This window comes from Tenrec ecaudatus, chromosome 16 (genome assembly GCF_050624435.1).
Source record: "Tenrec ecaudatus isolate mTenEca1 chromosome 16, mTenEca1.hap1, whole genome shotgun sequence".
Taxonomy (NCBI): Eukaryota; Metazoa; Chordata; class Mammalia; order Afrosoricida; family Tenrecidae; genus Tenrec; species Tenrec ecaudatus.
The window spans coordinates 23,377,995-23,399,256 of NC_134545.1; the positions used below are offsets into that span (position 1 = coordinate 23,377,995).

Below are 21,262 nucleotides of genomic sequence, written 5' to 3' on the forward strand. Positions count from 1 at the left end.
AAGCCTGGGCTTCCCGTGTTAGCACAAACTGGTCTGGGTGAGTGCTGGGCTGAGAACTACAACGCTGGTGGTTCAAGCACAACAGCTGTCACTCAAAGGGAAGACGAGGCTTTGCTCTTGTAAAGATGTACAGCCTGGAAGACCCTGGAAGGGTTACTGGGAGTTGGGAGCGACATGTTGGCAAGTGAGACGCTTTTTGGCTGGCCGTCAGTCGGGACAAGAATTCCAGGAAACAGATGGACTATGGTGGGGCCATGGAACATGAAGGAAGTTCCTTCAAGACCCGCTCTCAACAGGACTTGCAGCGGGACCCTGGCTCACCTCTGTCCAACATGCGCCGGGCCTCCTGGACGGTCCAGTCTTCCTGCTGCCGGTAGTAGATCTGGACTGCTGAGGCTTCCCTCCACTGGGCCAGGACCTGCAGGGGCAGGCGGGCCCACAGAGGATGTCAGGGCCAGCTTGGGCCATTTTCATCCTGGTCATCCCAGGCGGCTCCTGTCACTGCCAGTAGACACCACGGTGTAACCAGAGCCAGCCCACAGAACCACTGCAGGAAGCCCAGTGACGCAGGTGAGGGGGATTTCCTACCACCAGGAGGATTTAAACCACATACTAAGTCATTTGGGAAGTTTCAAGTCGCAGTTTTAGGGAAACTGAGCACATCGGTTACATGCACGCCTCTGTCCTGAGACACTCGTGAGTGTGACACTTGCAGGCTCTGACGAGTCTGGGGGAGGCAGGTGCCTGCTCTGCCTTCACACGCTCCACCCCATCACAGAGGCCTCTCCACTGGGAACACCGGGGCCCCAGGAGAGGAGATCTCGTCTGCCCTCCTTCCAGCAGAAACACTTGGTGACGGTCGTGGACTTTTCCTGATTTCATCCACAGGCACCTCAGAGAGGTCACCGCCAGCCGCGGGGCAGCTGGCCACCAGGCGACGTCCAGGACTTCTGGCGAAAAGGCGTTCTAGAACAGGCCCCAGCCTGACCTGCAGGCTGCCTGACCACTCTATCATCTCATGCATTTGACTTTTTTCTTTTCGATAGTTATGCAAATTTCCTCCACCTGAAACACACAGTTCACAATGCTGCTAAGACATGGAACCAGAGAGCCTGTAGGTCAACGTTGAACAGCAGTGGTGACAGCAAGGCAGCCTTGCTCCTGATCTTGGGGGAAACATTCGTTCTTTCACTAGTGAGTCTGACCTTGGCTGGGGGTTTGACTAAGAGCCCTTACATTTCCTGCATTCCTACTGTGTTGAAAGGCTTTCACCATGAGAGCCTATTGCGATTTCAAAGGCTTTGCTGCTCCCTGAGATGAGGATGTGAGTTTTGCTTTAATTCTACTTGACTTTGGAATATTCATGATCCCTGCATCCCTGGGTGTGGTGATTAGATAGGAGGCTGACTAGACGCTCCTGGAATAGGAGCGTGATCCTGGGGGTGTGGCTTTCTGTGTGGGAGCAAGACTGAGGGGACACGACTGTCACTCTGCTGCTTCGCCCTCCCTCTTTGCTGGGACTTAACTAGGACTCTGTAGCCCACCTGGGGCTGCCCGGCCCTGAGAGCTGTTGGCACCCTGCCATGCTTCCAGCACCCGTGTCCACCTGATTCTGGGTTCACTGGCCTGTGATCTTCCTGCTTCACTTTTTGGTGTCACCGGCCGGCTGGCTCGCAGCGGACCTACAGACTTGACTTGGCCGGGGCTGAGGTGCCTTCTTGAAGTAAAGTTGCTTCCTGATAGAAAGTTGGACACTGGCCTGCCGTTTTCTTCTGTCTTTGCCTCGTTTGCTCTCAGGCTAGCACCAGCCTCTTAGTGCTTGGTGGAAACTCCGCACTGAAGCCATGTGAAGTAGGGCTTCTCTAATTCAATCTTTTTCATTGCTGTTCTAGGTCTGTTTTCAGGTGGGGGGGGGGGGGGCAAGCAGCTTTTCTCCTCCCAAGAACAAGCCTGTGGCTGGGAGCTGGAGGAGAAGAAGCCCTGAGTTCTTGGCGGCAGGACAGGGCTAAGACAGCAGAGCTCTCTCACTGAACTAGAAGCGGGCTAGGTTCAAATACCACCGGTTCCCAGCACAGTTTCTGCTAAGTGTCACGAGCGGCTGTGTTTTCCATTTGCTACTGCACGCAGCAGACCATCCCCAGAGGTTTCCGTTTCACTGGGGAGTGGGTCAAGCAGAGCTCCTGCGACCGTGCTGGGGGCTGATCTGAGTCTCTCTCAAGTTAGCAGGTGTCAGAGCCAGCTGGCTCGTCCGGCACCTGCTGATAAGCCCTACCAAGTCCTTTTCCCACAACCTTCCTGGTTACAGGAGCCAAGCGGAGCCCTCGAATTCCTTCCTATGACGTATAACCAGTGAGCTCACATTCACTGGGTGCTCGGGACTCTCCGAACAGCCTCCATGCCCGCGAGGCCTGTGAGAGGGATGGGCAGGAGTGAGCATGCTCTTCTGACGGAAGAGGAGGAGGACACCTGGTGATTTACACTCTGACCACAGACGCTTAGACATGGGTCCTGTCTCCACGCAGACGCTTCGACACGGGGTTCGGTCTTGATGAGAACTACTTGACTCACTATCACCATCACCATCACCCACATCTCTTTTTAACAGATGTTGGCGCATAATCGGGAAAAACAAACGTTCACGTGGAGGAATGTGTGTAGTGCAGGAAACGTCACCCCATCTCGAGATTCGTGTTCGGTTCCAACCCCTGCTATCACCCCCGCGCCCAGGTCAGAACACAAGCTTGCCCTCTCGGACCTCACCTTGGAGCAGATGATCCTTCTGTAGTGATGGTGGGCTTGTCGGGCCTTCTGAGCTTCATCCACGCGGGCCACTGTGTTCTCGTGCCAGCGCTGCAGCATCCCCCTGCGGGTAAACAAGTGTTGGGGGGGAGCGGGAGGCCGAATGCCCGGATGAAGTGCTATCTGCGGACCATTCTTCACCCGGTTCCCGCCGGCTGAGAAGATGAATCGCTGATAGCCACGCTTCTGTCCATGTTACACATTGAGCGAACCGTTACCGAGCGTTGGCTATGTGCCACCCGTGAGTAAGCTGGAACACGGCAAGAACGGGACCAAACAGCACGCACGGCCCGGGGGAGCTGGCGTGCTGCAGGACAATGCAGACACAACAAGGCAAGGACGCCAGAGGCGAGTCAGAGCACGACGATAGCTGAGTCCCGGGGGATGGGGGGCTGGAGAAAGGGCCCCCATCTCAGTGTGTTGCTCACTGGTGAGTTAGTTCAGAGAAAGACCTTCTCTGGTCATCCCATTTGAGGAGTTGGAGGGGCACGTGAGAGGACACCAAAGGAGGAATAGAGGTACTGAAAGCCCCACAGACAGGCTGGACCAGAAGCGAGCAATAAAAGCAGGGGGCCTTCTTGGCAGGAGTGAGCCTGGAAGACCTGGAGCGCGGGGCACTCAAGGACGATGGGAGTGGAGACAGAGCTGTGACCTCGAAGGACCAGAGCGCTCTAGAGGATGCCCTAGAGGAGCGAGATGATTGTGAGGAGTCAGTGCAGGAGATCCACGGAGTGATAGGGTGCCAGGGAGCAGGGGGGAGGCCAGGAGGAGCAACAGATGGGAGCTCTTGCAGGTGTCCAGGTGAGAGCTGCTTTCTAGGGCCCATGCCGTGCATGCTGTACATGTGTGAGACACAGGGAGCTGGAAAGGTGAGCTGAGTGCTTGTTGTTAAAAAAGCCCAAACCTCTAAGCGAGCAGGAGAGGGCAGGGTTCTCCTTGCTCGTGTGATGAGGCTTGCCCTCTAGAACCAAGCCTAACCCCTCAGGCTGCCGCGGCCGGGAGACTCACCGCAGCAAGCGCCTGTTGTGCTGACCCTCCCTGGCTGCCACCTCTCGCAGGACCTGCCGCCCCCTGTCCTGGTAAGTCTGTAAAAGATGGGGATGACCGAGAAGCGTGGTTCGAAGAGGGAAATGGGTAGGGAGAGACCACACGCCAGCACTTTCAAGATCAGGAGACCACCTCCAGCCCCCAACACCCATCAAATGTTAGGCGGAAGAGTGTCTCACTAGACCCTTCCCCCACTGAGGCAACCCTCGGGCCTCCTGCACACAGGACCCTGATTTTAAGGCTGGTGCCAGAGACAGCAATTGTTCACTTTGCCAACCCACACCAGCAAGACTTGGCAATAGGGCTGGAGGCCCTAGCTGTCCAGGACACTTGCTCTCTGAGGCTTGTTAAGCTACTCTAAACTGTTTGGAGAGAGGCAGGAAGCACAGGGCAGGACACCAAGCCCCCAGAACCCTCCCCAGATGACAAGAGACCTAGGAAAGCAGCGGCTCTTACCACCCATCCCCGCCACACTCTGCGCAGCAGGGTGCACTGGCGATGCCGGTCGGCTTGCACCAACTTCTGGCGCTCAGCATTGAGGAGGGCCAGGCACTGTGGGGACAGAGGAGGGAGGTGGGGACCAGGTGCCAGCCCACCCTCAGGGTTCCAACAGAATGGGGTCAGGGGAGGCCGGCTAGCCTGCTGAGCCGCAGTTTCTTCAACTAGACACATGCGCCTCTTAGGGCTTCTGTGTGAGTAAGTGAGGCAAGCGCCTGAGGAATGGCAAGTGATTGATCAATCTCGGCCCTGTGGGCAGTGGTTAAGCACTTAGCTGGTAACCGAACGGTGGTGGTTCGAATCCACCAGAGGCTCTGCAAGAAGAAGATGAGACCGTCCTACTTCTATAAAGATTTACGACTTCAGATTCCCCCGAACCTCTATGGGCCGGTCTACTATCGTCTTAAAGGGTTGCTGGATCGGAGCTGTTTCCTTAGCAGTCTCGGTCCATGGCTCCAAAGAAATTCTGGTCTTAGTAAGTTCAGCTAAGAACGGCGGAGCACTTCTTAAAAAAGGGAGAATGTGAAGCAGTGACGCCTACAGAAAGGGTACACACGCCTTCAGCTGCTTGCCAACACCTCCCCTCCGCTCCGGGCAGGTGGTTCCCAGAGACTGCTGAGCAGACATCTGCTGCCCGGAGTCACACTGGCACAGCCCCACCTGTCCAAAGTCACATGTGGCCTTACCTCCCGCCACCTGTTCCAGGCCCAACGCAGGAGCTGCACCGCGTGGAACTCCGCAGCCCGGGCCTTTCCCAGCTTCCTGTAGGGGAGATGGGGCGGGGTTCACAAAGGTGGCCCCACCTCAAAGCTAGCCCTTGGCCCATCTAGTGGTGTGTGAGTTTCTGGGAGACTGAAGACCCACGGGAGAGCTGAGAAAGGATGTGAACCTCCTGGGAGGAGTCCACATACAGCAGAATTTCTGCGCACACCTACAAGCAGCTTCAAGCCGCGTGGAAGCTACTTGGGGTTCAGTCGTGCTGAAGGCGCTGGGCTGGGAAGGAAGTTAAAGTGGTACAGGGCGACACACCCTGTCAATTGACCTCCCCCTTGAGGCCATGTCTCACTGTTCACATTGTTAGTATTTCTGGCAGCCTTGGTTTCGATTGAGGTTTTGCTCTGTGTCGTTCCGTCATTATTATTGGGCCGTTTGTTGGTGTTTTTGCTTGATTTTGCCTGGTTTTCGACATCTGAAACCCAGGATGGGGAAACCTACGGAGACGGCACCTGGGTGAATTGTTTCAAAGGGCCTGGCAGGGGAGGTGGCTGGCAATGGCGAGCCCAGAATGAGTGCCAGGAAGCGGAAAGGTCCTGGAGGTGGTGGGGGGATGGCTGCACCACTCTCATGAGCGTGACGGAGCCGCTGCATGTATGCTGTGGGAATCGTAGCTCGGAGCAAGTGTAAAAAAAAAATCAACACCCTAATTAATTCAAAAGAAAAAAGGTCTAAAACACACAGCTGAGTGTGAGAAGCAATAGGAGCCTTGAACACAAGTGAACAAAGAAAGGTAGCAGAGCGGGTCACTCACCCCCCGCCATGGACATAGGGATGCCCGGCCGCCCCGGATTCCAACCACACAGCTTAAGAGAAACAGCCATGGCCCGCCCTCTGCCCATCACTGCTGCTCCTCAGCCTCCTGCTAACTGCCACCACAGGGCTGGCGTGTGTCCCCTAGCAATGCCTGACCCGGGTGGGCACCCCAAGATCTTCCAGGCTCTGGTCTTGGTTCAATAGTGGAGGTTAGATTTCGCACACACAGCTCAGCCTAGGCCGGCAGACCCTCCAGACGGGCCCTGAGGACTGGGTGATCAAAGGTTGCCTGGGAAGGGGAAAGCTGCTACTACTCACTCGGTCCTCCGTCCTTGGGCACTCTCCCTCCACACACGGAAGGCTCTCTGGAGCTGCCACTGGCGGTGGTGGGCACAGGCCACTGCTTGTCTCTGTCGCTCCTGGTGACACGCTGCTGCCTGCTGGTGCCACGTGGACCAGGCCCTGAGCAGAAGCTGCCGCTCGGCATGCAGGATGGCCTGGGAGCCAGGAAGAAAGAGGAATGGGTCACAGACGCCAGGGAGGAGTGCCCTGGCCCATGGCCCTCTGACAAAGAAACCCAGCCCTGTCGCTGCCTCCTGTGTGGGCCTGGAAACCCACTCAGGGGACGCCCGCCCCTTACCACTCTCTCTACCAAGCGGCTCTCTCGGTGCTGAAGCGTCTTCTGCTGCCAAACAGCAAACACCTGCCTCCCTAGGGTCTCCCTAAAACAACGAAGGAACGTCAGGGCAGTTTTAGAAGCAAAACTTTGAAAGAACTTCAAGTTCCAAATAACTGGGATTTTTCACCTTCTCCCTGCTATTGTTCAAGGAGAATAAGCTTGAACGGAAAGGAAACAGAGGGGAGGGGAGAAGACAAGCACCCAAACCCTCCGTTTCCCAAGTTCTTCCGGCACTGGCCACATTTCTGCCACCCAGAGATGACGCCCCCGCAGGCCCGGTCCGTCCGTCACCTAACAGGTCCACGCAGGCGCCAGCTCGCCGAGCATCAAGAGCCACCTTGCTGTGGATCGCGGGGCTTAGACCCAGGGGAAGGGACCTTGAGAGGACTTTCTGGGGGCGAGGATGCAAAGGTTCTCGGTATTGATCCTCAAGGTGTATAATTTCATCAGACTATTAACACCTGTACCTTTCCGAGTGTGTAACACTTATCTTAAAAAGACAAACTGGGTTTGTCTTATGCTCAGTCTTAGTGTCTCACTAGAATTAATGAACGATCCTTTGAATAATTCATGAGATCGCACTATCAATTGTCTGTATTCCTTAAAAACAATCAAACTACCATAAGAATTTTACAAAGATAGAAAATGCATGACAGGGTTTTGAAAAAAAGTTCATGGAAAAATCAAATTAAAAGATAATGAAGAACTTTCTGTGTCCTTTTAAATTGATATGAAACTTGAGCCAGGGCTTCCTAAGCAGTTAGAAAGAACAAAGCAGAACACATTTCCAGACTGCTGTGCTCCAAAAAATCTTTGGCTCTTTATTATGAGTCACAAACAAGCACCCGCCAAGGGGGAGGGATAGAAGTTAGTGTTTTGTACAGGGCATAAACGGATTCTATCACTTCAATTTTGGGTTGTTGTTTTTCTTTTAAATACTTTTATTGGGGACTCATATCTCTTATCACAATCCACTTGTTTATGTTGTTGATGGCCACTTGTTTATCTTCAAGCCCTTAAGACCCCAGATGCTGTATCTTTTGATAGCCAGACACCATCGGCTTTCTTCATCACATTTGCTTATGGACCCATTTTGTCTTCAGTGATCGTGTCAGGAAGGTGAGCATCACAGAATGCCAGATTTTTAGAACAAAGTGTTCCTGTGGTAAGGGAGTACTTGAGTCCAGGTCCAATGTCCATCGGCAACCATAATTCTTAACATATAGATATGAGTACGTAGTTCTATTCCACCCTCATTATATAAATACATTTACATATGTACATGCCTGTCTTTAGGCCTCTATAAATGTCCTTTGCCTCCTGGTCTTGCCTCTCTTTCCTTTTTACTTTTATGACAGACAATCCTGTTGGAGGCACAATGATTGCATCATCCCATCTTCTACGTGAGGACATGGATGACCAGAAGGAATGGTTACCTTGCAAGGGATCAAAGAGCCAGAAAGCAAAGCAAGTTGGAACTCGGGCTTGCCCAGCTTCCAGCTGGCTCTGTCACTCCACTGCTCGTGAGCCAGGGAGTATATGGAACCTAAATTGAGGAGGCCTGTCTCCAAACGTGCTGCTGGGTGGCTCTGAGCTGCCAACTTGCAACCAGGACCCCAGGACACCTCATAGCACAATTAAGGAACAAAGAAGATAGTCCACCCCCACCACAGAAGATGAACTCTAGATCCAGTCTTCCCCATCCTTCATGTGGCCTCTGAAGGAGTCTCCTGGATCTGCTCCCTGCCTCCCGAGGGACAGCACTAACACTCAGCAGCCAAGGCTGCTCACTCGCTTTGAAAACTCAGAGACCCCACCCATCACTTAGAAGGCATCATTCAACGTTTGGCCCCCACAGGCCGCACTGGGCAACGTGGCTGCACAAGCATCACTTAAAGTGCGGAGGAGCAAAGGCGTCATTTTCAGGACGAGGGTGAGGCAGGCCCAGGCCAAGGCCATGGCATTTTCAATGGCCTCATACGCATGTGAGAGTCAGACAGCGAACAAGGAAGACGGAAGCAGAATTGATGATTTCATCTGTGGTGTTGGTGAAGGACCTTCAAAGTGCTGTGGGCTGCCAGAAGAACCAACCATTCTGTCTTGGAAGAAGTACAGATAGAATGTTCCTTACAAGCGAGGATGGTGAGACTGTGTGTTTTGTACTTTGGGTGTGTTGTCAGGAGAGACCAGTCTCCGGAAAAGGACATCGAGCGTGGGGCAGCAAAGCAAGGAAGGCCTTCAGCAAGACGGACTGACACCGTGGCTGCAACAATGGGCTCACCAGCACAATTGTGTTTGGGACCAGGTAGCGTTTCGTTCTGTTGTACGAAGGTCACTAGGAGTTGGAATTGACTCGATAGCTCCGAACAATAACAAATCCATAGCTTCCAACTACTGTTTCTTGTTTCCCACTTTTGCATTCCAATCACCAATAATTATCAATGCATCTCGACTGCATGGTCAATCAATTTCACACTGGTTGATAGAGTGCGTCAATTTCTTCATCACTAGCTTTTGTGGTTGGTGCTTAACTCTGAATAGCAATTCTATTGATTGGATTTTCTTTTTCTTTTTTCATGGACAAAAACGGTTTTATTCTTAGGGCTTTCGTGACGTTGAATTCCGGGCCATGTGTGTACACATGTGTTTCTGAAGTCTGGTATATGAATTTGGGTGTACTGAATGTTCCTTGTTCTTATAACAAAGGAACTGGAAATCTCACATCGAGAACCATCACCACCCGAGGACACAAATCCAACTGGTTGTTGATTTGACTCTGGGGCATTACAAAGGAGCATTCAGCAACAATGTTTTCTGACAATTAAAAACCCTGAGAAACTGCAGTAAGGGAATAATAGGAAAGCAAAAATCAGTAAGAATGATAAGCCTAGAAGACAGGCCCAGAACAAAACATCAATAATCTCCTGTTCATTCTCCCAATGCGTACAGATGAAGGAGGAAAACCACCAGGGATGGCATGAATAGTGTGGGATAGAAAGTGAATACAGAACTGGGATTTTTCTTTTCTTATTAAATAAGCTACTTATTCTAGTTGGATAAAATGTTTGTTAAGAAAAACAACTTAAGACAAAACTAGTTACGTTTTTACTTTTCATTCTGGAGAGCAAAATACTGAGTATCAATCAATTTCCCTCAAACTCGATTATCTGTCTGACAGTGTTATTTTGTAACTTGTACATCTATGCTGTGTCTTAATCGTTCCAGGCAGGAAGTAAAATAGTAAAATGCCAGAAACTTCATCAGTAAGCTAGCCGGAGGTTTGCTTGTAGTGCTTGGTATCCAAAACCTTTTCCCACACAGATGCCCTCTGTGGGCACAGCCTTGGCAGTAACGAGAACCTGGCTGGTGCACAGAACTTTTGTAAATCCTGCAAGTAGAGATCCATAGGCATCAAACCTTGCTTTTGTGGAAGTCAAAGCTTTCTTTTCCATTCAGCTTTCTGCCGCCATTGCGGTGGCGTTCCCTGTACCACCTTCCCGTGTGTCTGGAGTGACGACAGCACCAAATTTCTATTTTTTAAATCATCTTATTAGGGGCTCATACAACTCTTATCACAATCCATACATACATCCATTGTGTCAAGCACATGTGTACATTCATTGCCCTCATCATTCTCAAAACATTTGCTCTCCACCTAAGCCCCTGGCATCAGCTCCTCATTTCTCCCCCTCTATCCCTGCTCCCTTCTCCCTCATGAACCCTTGATAGTTTATAAATTATTATTTTGTCCTATCTTGCCCAAGTTTCTTTTCACACTGTCCACACCCCAGCCTTCGGAGCGCGGTGGTTTCCGCTGATTTTCCTATGTCCTTTTGGACAACCCATACCATACCTTCCTCAACTGTGTCATTTTTCTGGCACAGCACATCAGACAGTTTTCTGAGCCCAAAGGGCCAATCCCAGTCCATTTCAGCTCACTAATGCCAAGGAGATCAGTCTTTATGTGTTCCACTTCATTTTTGACTACTTCCGATTTCTGTCTTCATACTTTGCGCATTCCAAGTTCTGATCACTCATTGCTTTTTCCAGATGTTCCCCATTCCCTGGAGTCGTTCCCTGCCAGCAAATGAATATCCCGAAGGTTCCACGTCCACGGCTTTACCTGCCTCGCGTCACCATGGTGGACTCCATTCCAAGAAACCCACTCCTCCTCAGACGCATTTCAAGTGCCCTCAGATGCAAGGGACCGCTGCTCCGGCACCATCTCCAACAGTGTTATGCTTCCAGTCAGTACGCCCTGGGTATCTGACAATGTTTCTAAGCTAGGCGGGAGGTTTGCAGCAGCCAAATCCTTTGCTGTCCGTTCATAGTCTGGAAGCTCGGTGGGAAGCGGTTCAGTTTGGGTGGCCCTGCTGGCATTTGCAATACCAGTGACATAGCTTCCAGCACCTCAACAACACCCAAGCCACCACAGTTCGACAATGTAAACACAGACCAAAATAAAATCCTCACCAGTGGACCGATAGGGAACATCATGGTCAATGGAGAAAAGATTGAAGATGTCGAGGATGTTGTCTTTTGGGATCCACAGTCAATGCCGTGGAAGCAGCAGTCAAGAGATCAAAAGATGTGTCGCATTGGGTAAGCCTGCTGCACAAGACCTCTTTAGGGTACTGAAGAACAAGGATGTTCATTGAGGACTAAGGTGCGCCTCACCCAGGCCATGATATTGTCCATTGCCTCATAGGTATACTAGACATTGAACAAGAAAGACCATGAAGAATTGAAGCGTTTTAACTATGGGGCTGGAGAAGAAGACTGAAAGTACCTTGGACTGCTAAAGGGACAAACAGACCTGTCTTGGGAGAAGGATGGTCAGAGTGCTCTTAGAGGCAAGAAGGCCAGACTTGAGCTTACATACTTCAGAGAAGCTTTGTTACATACTTTGGTGTCAGGGAGACGGGTCCCTGGATAAGAACGGCATGTTAGGTACAGTAGAGGGACCGTGAAGAAGGCCCTGAAGGAGATGGACGGACACAGTGGCTGCAACAATGGGCTCAGGCACCAAAGGGTATTTCGTTCTGTTGTGCCTACGATGGCTTTGGGTCAGAACCGATTTGATAGTACCTCACCCCCACCACCTCATCAGTAAAATGGCCTCATCATAGTATCTCTGAGAACTGCTAACAGGATGCATGTAGTAAGATAAAGAGGTCACAATGCTGTTCTGCCTTTCTCCCCTCGCCCGTTGCCCACCACCGTGGCAGAGCACAGGAAGCCATTCAGAATTTCTCCCCAACATTCCACCAGCACTCAGGGAGGACCGGCCACGAGCCATTTGCCCCAGATGGAGCTAAAACGATGTCGATCAGCTCCTAATTCTTAAGATGCTGTCGACACCTTTCACCTCAAGGCTTCAAAACGCCAAGCTAAACCGACCAGGGACACCAAGCAGTTCAGGGAAATGTCTGCTGAGTCCCGACACGCTCTGAGGTGGGAAGCTGATGGGCCACTTTAATGGCTCCTAGCAGCTCGTAATGAGGGAAGAGCACAAGACATCTACTCTGATTTTAAAGCACTTGCAACGAAGATGCGCAGAAGGCTCCCTAGGGGAAGGAGAGGCTGCCTCGTCCTGCTGGATGAAATCAATGGGCCCACATGGCTGAAACGCCGGCAAAGCTAGGGCTTGTGGGGTCTTGAGCTGAAGAGCAAAGCCAATACACTGTGTGGTCGCAGTGCCAACCTGAAATAGCAGCTCCGCGCAGACAGGGTACCTGTGAAAACGCGCTGCCCTGGCGTTCCGAGCCCTTTCCTGCTGGTGCCGTCGGCAGAGGCTCCTCCAAGTCTGGAAGGCTGCGGGCAGGGCTCTCTGCTGGAAATGCCCATCTGCCCCGGCCTGCAGCAGCTGGAGGAAAGCACGGAGGGGCCTTGACTTTACGGTTGAGGACACGCCCGCCCCGCTTCCCACATGACAGCATTGAGAGAGAAAGGAAAACATCGGTTTTGACCTTGCTCAATCTGGAAGGTGAATAATGAGATGCAGGTGCAAGTGTTTACCTGTCCGTATCAGAAGTGGTGCGAAGTAGCACTATATCATCTTCTCTCTCTCTCTCTCACACACACACACACACACACACACACACACACACACGATTCTCTTTCCTCCGTGACATGCATGTCTATCATCCATTTGACTATCTGTCAGGATTAAACACTGTTACAATCTCTGTGGACATTAAGAAATGTCTCAGGGCTGTGTGTATGTCACCAACAGTCTTCTCACTGTTTGGCTTTGTTTATAGGGCTGGCTTGTCAAACAAATTCTTCAAGTTTTTATACCATGATAGGAGAGGCTGCTATGTTACTGACTGATCAGACACTTGATGGAAGCACGTGTTCACTCCTCTGATCAACCCCCCCAGGAGGAAGCGCAGAGCTATGTGGGTGGTTGTTAAAGCCTGGCTGTAACTTCTTGGGTTTACATGCAAGAAAAAGATGCCTCATCGCCAACAGGTGAAACGACGTGACCCCTATATGCCCTAAAAGGCCTTGTGCAATGGAATACACCAAGCCCCCTGCTGTCCAGATGTATAGAGCCCCTATCGGGCCGAGAAGAACTGTCCCATAGGGTTTCCAAGACTCTAAATCTTGAACTGGATGGTGGGCTCAAAGCACTGACCTGTTGGTCAGCGGTCAAGGGCTTGACCACTGTGCTGTGGAGCTCCCTAGCCTGTGTGTGGGTAGCCTCCAATACCAGGAGCTGAGATGGCCTTTGACGCAGCCAAGGACACTTGCTTACTCACTCGTCATCCAGAGATTAGAATGTGTGCTGAGCCCTGCGCTGCACCGACGTGACAAGAACAAGGCTGTGCTGTCCAAGAGCTCACTGTTCCAGGATCAGTGACGAGGGGACACTTGCTCTGACACGAGGTGGCAGGCAGGGCTGGGCTGGGGGAGGATGGAATACGGGAGCCAAGGGCAGCTAAGGAGAGAGAACTCAAAGTACAGGAAGAGCTTGCAGAGGCATTTGTAGGCCTCTGAAGAATTTGGATCCTGTCCCAACCCTGTGGGGAGATAGCCAAAATCTTCACAGATTTATGTGTGAGACTCTTGCAGCCAAGGGGGGGAGACAGCCCGGAACTGTCCTCTGCTGGAGGCGGGTTTGCGTGTCTTCTGCTCTTGGCCCCTGGGGAGGCCAGAAAGAGAGCAGGTGGCACGACTTTCTGCTGCGACACCCAGGTGCAACACTGTTGTGTGAATGCCCATCTCCCGGGAACCTGCCCAGGGCCTCCAAACACCCCTCAGCCCAGCTCCGTGGACCGCTACCCTCAGCCGGTGGAAACTGGCCTCCTGTGGAGCAGCAGCACTGGGCCCCGTGGGCACAGGGCTTCTTCTGCTTTGCTTCCTCGGGGTTCACGCAGCATCAGCTGCAGTGCAGCGGTGAGGGGCTATTTAGTGCTTAACCTGTTTATCTCAAGCTGCCTTCCCTGACTCATCACTCTGGCCCCCCCCATCCCACGACCCACGGGGGGGGGGCACTGCCACGTCTCCCACTGGAGCACTGGAAAACAGTGTCTCCTGCAGGCCCCACTGCTGCCGGGATGGCTAACCGAATGCCCCCTCGATCTGGGTCAGGGAAGTCATGACTGGTGAACGTTCGCTCACTGCTCTGGGCGAGCACCTGCACCTTCCAAGCAGGTGAACAAGCGGGGAGTTGGGCGGAAGGCTGGAGGGAGACTTTGGGGCTGTGATTGTGTCCTTGCTTGAAAACCAGTATGTCACAGCCTTCTTAAAGAATCTTTCCAAAGCAAATGGGTCCAACATTCACCTGCCCTCGAGGGCATGGGCCCATACCTGCTTGTGGCGTCTCCTCTGCACGTGCTGTGTCCACCGCTTGATACACCCGAGGAGCAGTGTGGACCTGAAAGAGCACAGAACACCAATGAGGCCTGGCTTGGGCACAACTTCCAGTTTCCAGGTTGGGTTTTCAGAGGTGGAGACCCCAGGAGAGTGACATGCACCCTGTGACCGTGACAGCGAGAGCCACATTCACTTTTGCGAACCACGACTCAGCACAGAGAGAACTCTGAACGCATCTATTAAATATGTGGATTCTGATCATTAAAATCAATGCACCAAAGCTGGACCTCTAACTCTGTCCATGAGTTGACCAGACCATTGGAGGGAAAGAACACCTGTTTTGACACAGGGAATCCAGGACAGAGAAGCCCCTCAGGACCAATCATGAGAGTAGCGATATGAGGAGGGGAAGGAGAAGGTCGGGGAAGAAAGGGGGAACCGATCACAAGGATCTACATAGAACCCCCTCCCTGGGGGACGGGCAACAGAAATGGGTGAAGGCAGACCATCAGTCAGTGTAAGACATGAAAAATCATAATTTATAAATTGTCAAGGGTTCATGAGGGAGGGAGGGTGGAGAATGAGGAGCTGACAGCAAGGACTCAAGTAGAATGGAAATGTTTTGAAAATGATGATGGTAACAGATGTACAAATGTGCTTGACACAATGGATGGATGTACGGATTGTGATAAGAGCTGTAAGAGCCCCCAATAAAATGACTAAAAAAACAAACAAGAGCTATCTGTTTTTATGCCCAACAATGGGCTCAAGCCTCGGAACACGTGAGGATGGAGCGGGGGGAGAGGGGGCAGAGTTCTGTTCTCTTGTACGTAAGGCTGTGCCCAACAACAGCACTTTTCTTTCTACTAAAAAAAACTGTCTTTAAAATGTGTGTAGCGCTTCGCATGGTTTAGAATGCCTGGCCCTCACTGGGGTCAGACTCATCTCGAAGAGAGATCTTCTCTCCAGAAGTGAGGGCGCACCAGCAGCCCATGACAGAATGCAAGCCACCGTCACCATGCACAGGTAAGAATGACATCATGTGCCCGCAGAGTGTGGGGACAGGTGACTGCCCCCACCCTTTCAGAGGTCGAAGGGAAGATCAGGACAAGCAGCAATGTAAGCGGCAGACTCTCATGTACGGGAGGATCCGCTTGTTGGCGAGGGTCGACGGAGCCTTTCTGGCGGCGCAAGTGCACTTTTGAGGCGTCCGATGAAGGGGCTCTACCGAGGGATCTGGACATTTTCTTAGTTGACTTTTTTAAAAATTTAAATCATTTTATTGGGGCCTCGTACAATGCTTATCACAATCATCCATCGTGTCAAGCACATTTGCATATTTGTTGCCATCACCATTCTCAAAACATCTGCTTTTCACTCGAGCCCCTGGCATCAGCTCTTTTTTTCCCCTCCCTCCCTGTTCCCCCTCCTTCGTGAACCCTTGATGATTTACAGTCATTGTTTTGTCATATCTTACTCTGTCCAAAGTCTCCCTTCACCCACTTCTCTGTTGACCAACCTTCAGAGAGGAGGTTTTATGTAGATCCTTGTAATTGGTTCCCCCTTTCATTTAGTTTATTTTTACATCCTTCAATCCATCCCCTCTCCCTCCTGCCTTTGGATATCTTCTGACTCTCCCCCATGGGTAGACACTGTTTTTATTTCTTTCACTGAATAGCTAATGCTAAATATTGAAGTCATGGTCCACCGTGAAGGCAGGGCGGAGCCATAAATGTCCACCTGGCCGGAGCTTTCTCTTTGAAAATGGACGCACAGATGTTGCACCAATTGGAAGGTGTGCCAGCCCCGAAGCATGAGGGCAAGACAGTGAGGCGGTGGACAGACACTTCTACCTGCTGTGGGCGAGAGCCAGTGGAAACCTCTTTCCTCTGCTTTCCGTTAACTCAAAATCCTAACCCACTGCCATGCAATCCCCTCCAGCTCAGTGACCCTACAGAGCAGCGGTTCTAAACCTGGGGGACCCCTTTGGGGGTCAAACGACCCTTTCACAGGGGTTGCCCAATTCATAATAGTAGCAAAATAAGTTATGAAGTAGCAACGAGAATCATTTGATGGTTGGGAGATCACCAGCACATGAGGACCTGCATTACAGGGCCGTGGCATCAGGAAGGCTGAGATCCACTGCTCTAGGGGGTTTCCCCTTTTTTTGGGGGGGGGAAGGGGGGTTCTGCCAAGTTATTATTTTTTTAATCTTATTAATTGGGAGTTAATACATATATCATTCCATATTTCAATCACGTCAAACAGAATTATACAATTGCCACCATAATCTGTTTCCAAACATTCTTTTTCTTCCTGGACTCCTTGAAATGGTCTCCCTTATACACACCACCACTGTATCCCCACCACCCCCCAAAACCCTTATTCTACTTGCTGTCCCTATAGGTTCATCAATCCTGGGTTTTGTATTCGGAAAACACATAAAAACATACAACACAACTTCATGAGCGTGACCTTCAAGGACATATCACCTGAGACACACCCTAATAGGAACAAACAAAACAGAAATGTAGAAAAGGTGCGCTCAGCCGACACAGTTTTAACTGTTCAAGTCAGACTAGGCTGTAACTTGACGGGAGCAGGTAGCTTCATCGTTCGCCTGCAGCTGGTGGGTTTGAACCACCAACCTGGCTGTCACAAGTCTGATGCCTAACCCCACAAGAGTTTCCGGTCTGACCGGCCAAAAGGTTGACAGAAGCATCTCGGCCTCAAACAGCTTTTCTGAATCAGCCACATGAACGTGTGGAGGGGCAAGTTGTCACCGTGGGAGACACCAGGGCAGCGATGCAGGTATGCAGCGTCCCCACCTGTAGTGGTCCCGGGCGGCGTGCATTGAGGAGAGCTGCTCCCGTTCCTCCCGCAGCTCAAGCCCGCGCTGCCAGCAGTCCCAGAACCCACGCAGCAGCTGGAGCAAGAGGGGGGGGGAATGGAAAAGCACTGAGAGGAAGGATAAAACCATGTCTGTAAATCAACCATTACTCCGCCAGACCGTATCCACCCTCAGAGCCGGGTTTACGTCACACTGGAGCAGCCAACGCAGAGCAGGCTGGCAAAAAGAAGGGCAGCTGAGCCAGGCAGCGTGCCGCAGGGCAAGATGAAAAGCAAACCAGGGGCCTTCTGCTCAATGGCAATATGGAAGGAGCTATTTCTAACCCGGGTCTTCTTCAGAAATTACGAGTCAATCCTGTCACAGATGGTTAACTATGAGGCTGACTAGCCCCCCCCACCCCCCAAAAAAGCATAATCAAGCCCTCAGATCTACCTTCTGGATTCCAGCAACCACCCAGAATGGAGGGGAATTAAATGACAGCATGAGGAAACCAGCGGAAAACCGGAGAAGGGCCATTATGATATGGGTACACTGGCCCACCGTTGCTGAGAGTCACTGTCACTTAAAAACGCGTGACCGTCAGAGCCGTCTATTTGAGTTGTCAGCCAGATGCACAGGGAAGGAACACTGCAGCCTTTGTGATCCAAGAACTGGAGCTCATGCAATGCAGAAGGCGGGAACTGTACTGGAGCTTACATTCTGAGCACCCGGTTTGCGGAAGGCTATAGATAGCCTTGAAAGCCCCAAATCCATCTGCAAAGTCCCCACATGGCCGAGGCCTCTGGAGAATCCCGACTGTTGACCAAGGATGGGGCAGCCTTGCTATCACACAGAGCGTGCTTGGGAGTGGATTCACGGAGATGCAGGCAGGTTAAAATTTAACACCCTATCATTTGCTCTCCCTTTTGACCCATAATTTGCCGCTGTCTTTTGGGCTGATGTTTTTTGTTTTACATTGAGACTGCCGTTGGGTATGTGTTTCTTTCTGTGAAATCCAGGAGAGGTAAATCTATAGATACAGTAATTGGATTAATAGTTCCTTAGGGTTATGGCAGGGGTTGGAGGGAATGGGGAGCTAATAATAATGAATGCGAGAAAGAAAGGAGAAAATGTTCTAAAACTGACGGTGGTGGTGATGCCACAACTCTTTCTAACATGTTTAAGGCACTGAATTGCAGGGCGTGAGGATTATATGTAAATGAAACGGTCTACACTGACACGTTGAGAAGGCATTAATGTGTGTGCTGGGGGTGGGGATGGGGTAGGACACAGGCATGTTTGGTGTTTAGCCTTTTTATTATACCTTCTTTCCTGCACACGGAGCCCTGGTGGTGTGGCAGGCTACCTGCTGGGCTGCTAAGCACAAGGTCAGCAGTTTGAAACCACCAGCTGCTCCTCGGGAGACAGAGGAGGCTTTCAGTTCTCGTAGAGAGTGACCGTCCAGAAACCCACAGGGACAGCTCCACCCTGTCCTGTAGGGTCACCATGAGTTGGAATCGACTCGATGGCAAAGCGGTTTGTTTATTTTTAAAATATTTGCTCCTGTATAGTCTGACTTTGCCTCATGGACACACACTGTTTTCTCTCTTCGTCTGAATGGAATGGCTCTGAGGACATGCTCTGAAGCCTTTAAAGCACAGTTACAAGTGTCTGACTCTTCCCTTTACCACGGACTGAAACACCACTCAATGCACAAACCTCTAAGACGTGACATAACGAGCAGAAGCTGCAGAGACACACTGGGGACAACTGTGGCAATTTGAAGACGCACGGCCAGGACGTGGATTCCGACTCACAGATACCTTACGCAGGATTTCCCAGGCTGTAAATCTTTATGGGAGCGGATAGCCTTCTCTTCCTCCCAAGGAACAACTAGTGGGTTTGAACTGCCGACCTTGCGGTTAGCAGGGCTCCTTAGACTAAGTACCAGGCAATTTTAAATAGCTGCTAACTAATGTTGTCGCTATATAAGAAAACTAACTTCCTTTATTTGGGGACAAAAATGCTTAGACACAAATTGCAGTATTTGTAGTTTACCTTGAAATGGTTATGGGCAAAGACAAAGAAATAGAGCAAACTGTTGAACCTAAGTGGCGAGTAACATATACTGTAATGCCTTATTTTCTGTCTGCTCAAAAATTTTCATAATTAACAAAACCAACAAGAACTGTGACCTGCAGTACAGCACCAACGAAACACACATCATTCCTCTAGCTCCTGAATGCTTCCTCCCCGATTATCATGACCAGTTCTGCCTTATAAACCCGGCTAGACCGGGGTACACGCTTTGGTACAGATGAGAGCTCTCGACACTTGGAATTCAGGAACAGTAGTGGGAGTAGCGGTATCATGAGGGCAGGGGGGCAGAGAAGAAAGGGGAACCCATCAAAAGGTTGAATATATAGCCCTCCCTCCCGCAAGGGGGATGAAAACCAGAAAGTGTGGGTGAAGGGAGACAACGGACAGTGTAAGACATGAAATAACAATAATCATATAACTTGATCAAGGATTCACAAGGGTGGGAGGGTGGAGGAGAGAAGAGGGAAGAAAGAGGAGCTGACAGCAAGGGTTCAAGTAGAAAGAAAGTGTTTTGGAAATGTTGATGGCAACATATGTACAAATGTGCTTGATACAACTGAATGATGGATTGTTATAAGATTTGTAAGAGCCCCACCCCCAATAAAATGATTAATAATTTTTTTCAACGTGGTTGTTGAGGAGCTGATGCCAGGGGCTTAGGTGGAGGGCAAATGTTTTGAGAATGATAAGGGCAATGAATGTACATATGTGCTTTACGCAACTGATATATGTATGGATTGTGATAAGAGTCGTATGAGGCCCTAATAAAACAATTATAAAAAAATAATAAATACACAAATAGAAAAAAAAAAACCCGTGGCTGTTAGCCTATCAGGCAACCGGGCCTTTCAAGAGATGCCCTCCTCATGGCATCCCTCCAAAGAGCAGTGTTCCTCTTTTCCGACGGCGACTCTTCAGACGGTCAGTCTGCCTGTCGGGTTTCTTTTCTGAAACTCAGGGTGTGCTCACGAAAAGCTGTTAAGCAACACGCGGAGGGTGAGATGCCAACCTTCACTCGCACCTTTCCCCGCTCAGGGCACTCGCTGGAGACTGCCCTGAGCTAGATGGGGGCTTTCTGCTTTGAAGGGCGGTTGAGAGCTGCTGCTTACTGTTAGTGACTGTGCCTGAATAGCATCATTGCTTATTAAAAGAATTAGTGACAACAACAACAAAAAAAGAACCGCCACCCTATCTTCTTGCGCCCAGAAACACAATCTCTGAGTAGAGAGAGAAGGGTACACCTCCGGAGATGTGAGCCCCGTGTGTGTTTGCACACTACAATCGAGGGCCACTGACCTCTGGCTTGGTGACTTTCCTAGCAAACAGAAAAACAGGATTAAGGAAGGCAAAATAAATACAATAAGGACTGCTAAGTCAGCAGGTAAGGATTACCAAGGAAAACAGGCACTCATATTTTGGAGTCTAAAGGTCTAGGCAAATCTCTAGGCACAAAGGTCAGGACAAGAGTACAGTCGTCAGTGGAGGCCCCACAGGGAAGCCCACCCTCACCGTGGCTTTGCGCTGCTGGTGGGCAAGATTCTTCCTGATCTGCTGGAGCTGGGCCCGGGCCACGTTGTCCTTGAGGGCTCTGAAGCAAACAGACTGGGAAGAGATAAACGAACACTCCGATTACCACATTCAAAATATCAGCAGACAAAGGAAAGCACTCCTCCACTTCAGGCGGAGAGAAGCCGCCCAAACGTGTGACAATCCCCCCGAGAGGGTTTCTCTGCTGCAGATTCCACGTGGAGACGCACACAAGCCGGCACATACAGCAGGCTCTTCTTCACAGTACTGGCTGGACCCGAGAGAGGGCTGCGTGCCTTTGCAACTTGCTAGCGGGGTCAAGCTGTACGTTAATATAAGTACAGAAAGCCTCGGGGGTGGGGTGGGAGGTGGCAAACGAATATCTGGGTCTGGCCCCAGCTCCATCAGTAACGTGACTTCTGCTTAGCTTG

At 51.0% G+C, this 21,262-nt stretch overlaps 1 protein-coding gene across 4 annotated transcripts in view; it reads right to left on the reverse strand.

The window, feature by feature from the left end:
- SFI1 (SFI1 centrin binding protein) overlaps nt 1-21,262 on the reverse strand; it is an 85,937-nt gene that overhangs the window by 6,206 nt on the left and 58,469 nt on the right. For 3 of the 4 annotated variants that reach the window (XM_075535053.1, XM_075535052.1, XM_075535055.1), the window contains 11 exons: nt 20,814-20,906; nt 17,203-17,300; nt 14,369-14,435; nt 12,289-12,419; nt 6,515-6,596; nt 6,193-6,371; nt 5,031-5,106; nt 4,303-4,398; nt 3,808-3,884; nt 2,761-2,863; nt 322-418 (listed from right to left, as the gene is read on the reverse strand). In XM_075535053.1, coding sequence (XP_075391168.1) covers nt 322-418; nt 2,761-2,863; nt 3,808-3,884; nt 4,303-4,398; nt 5,031-5,106; nt 6,193-6,371; nt 6,515-6,596; nt 12,289-12,419; nt 14,369-14,435; nt 17,203-17,300; nt 20,814-20,906 — 1,099 coding nt within the window. Of the gene's footprint in view, nt 1-321; nt 419-2,760; nt 2,864-3,807; nt 3,885-4,302; nt 4,399-5,030; nt 5,107-6,192; nt 6,372-6,514; nt 6,597-12,257; nt 12,420-14,368; nt 14,436-17,202; nt 17,301-20,813; nt 20,907-21,262 lie in introns of all 4 variants that reach the window. The other variant, XM_075535054.1, reaches the window with a different exon arrangement.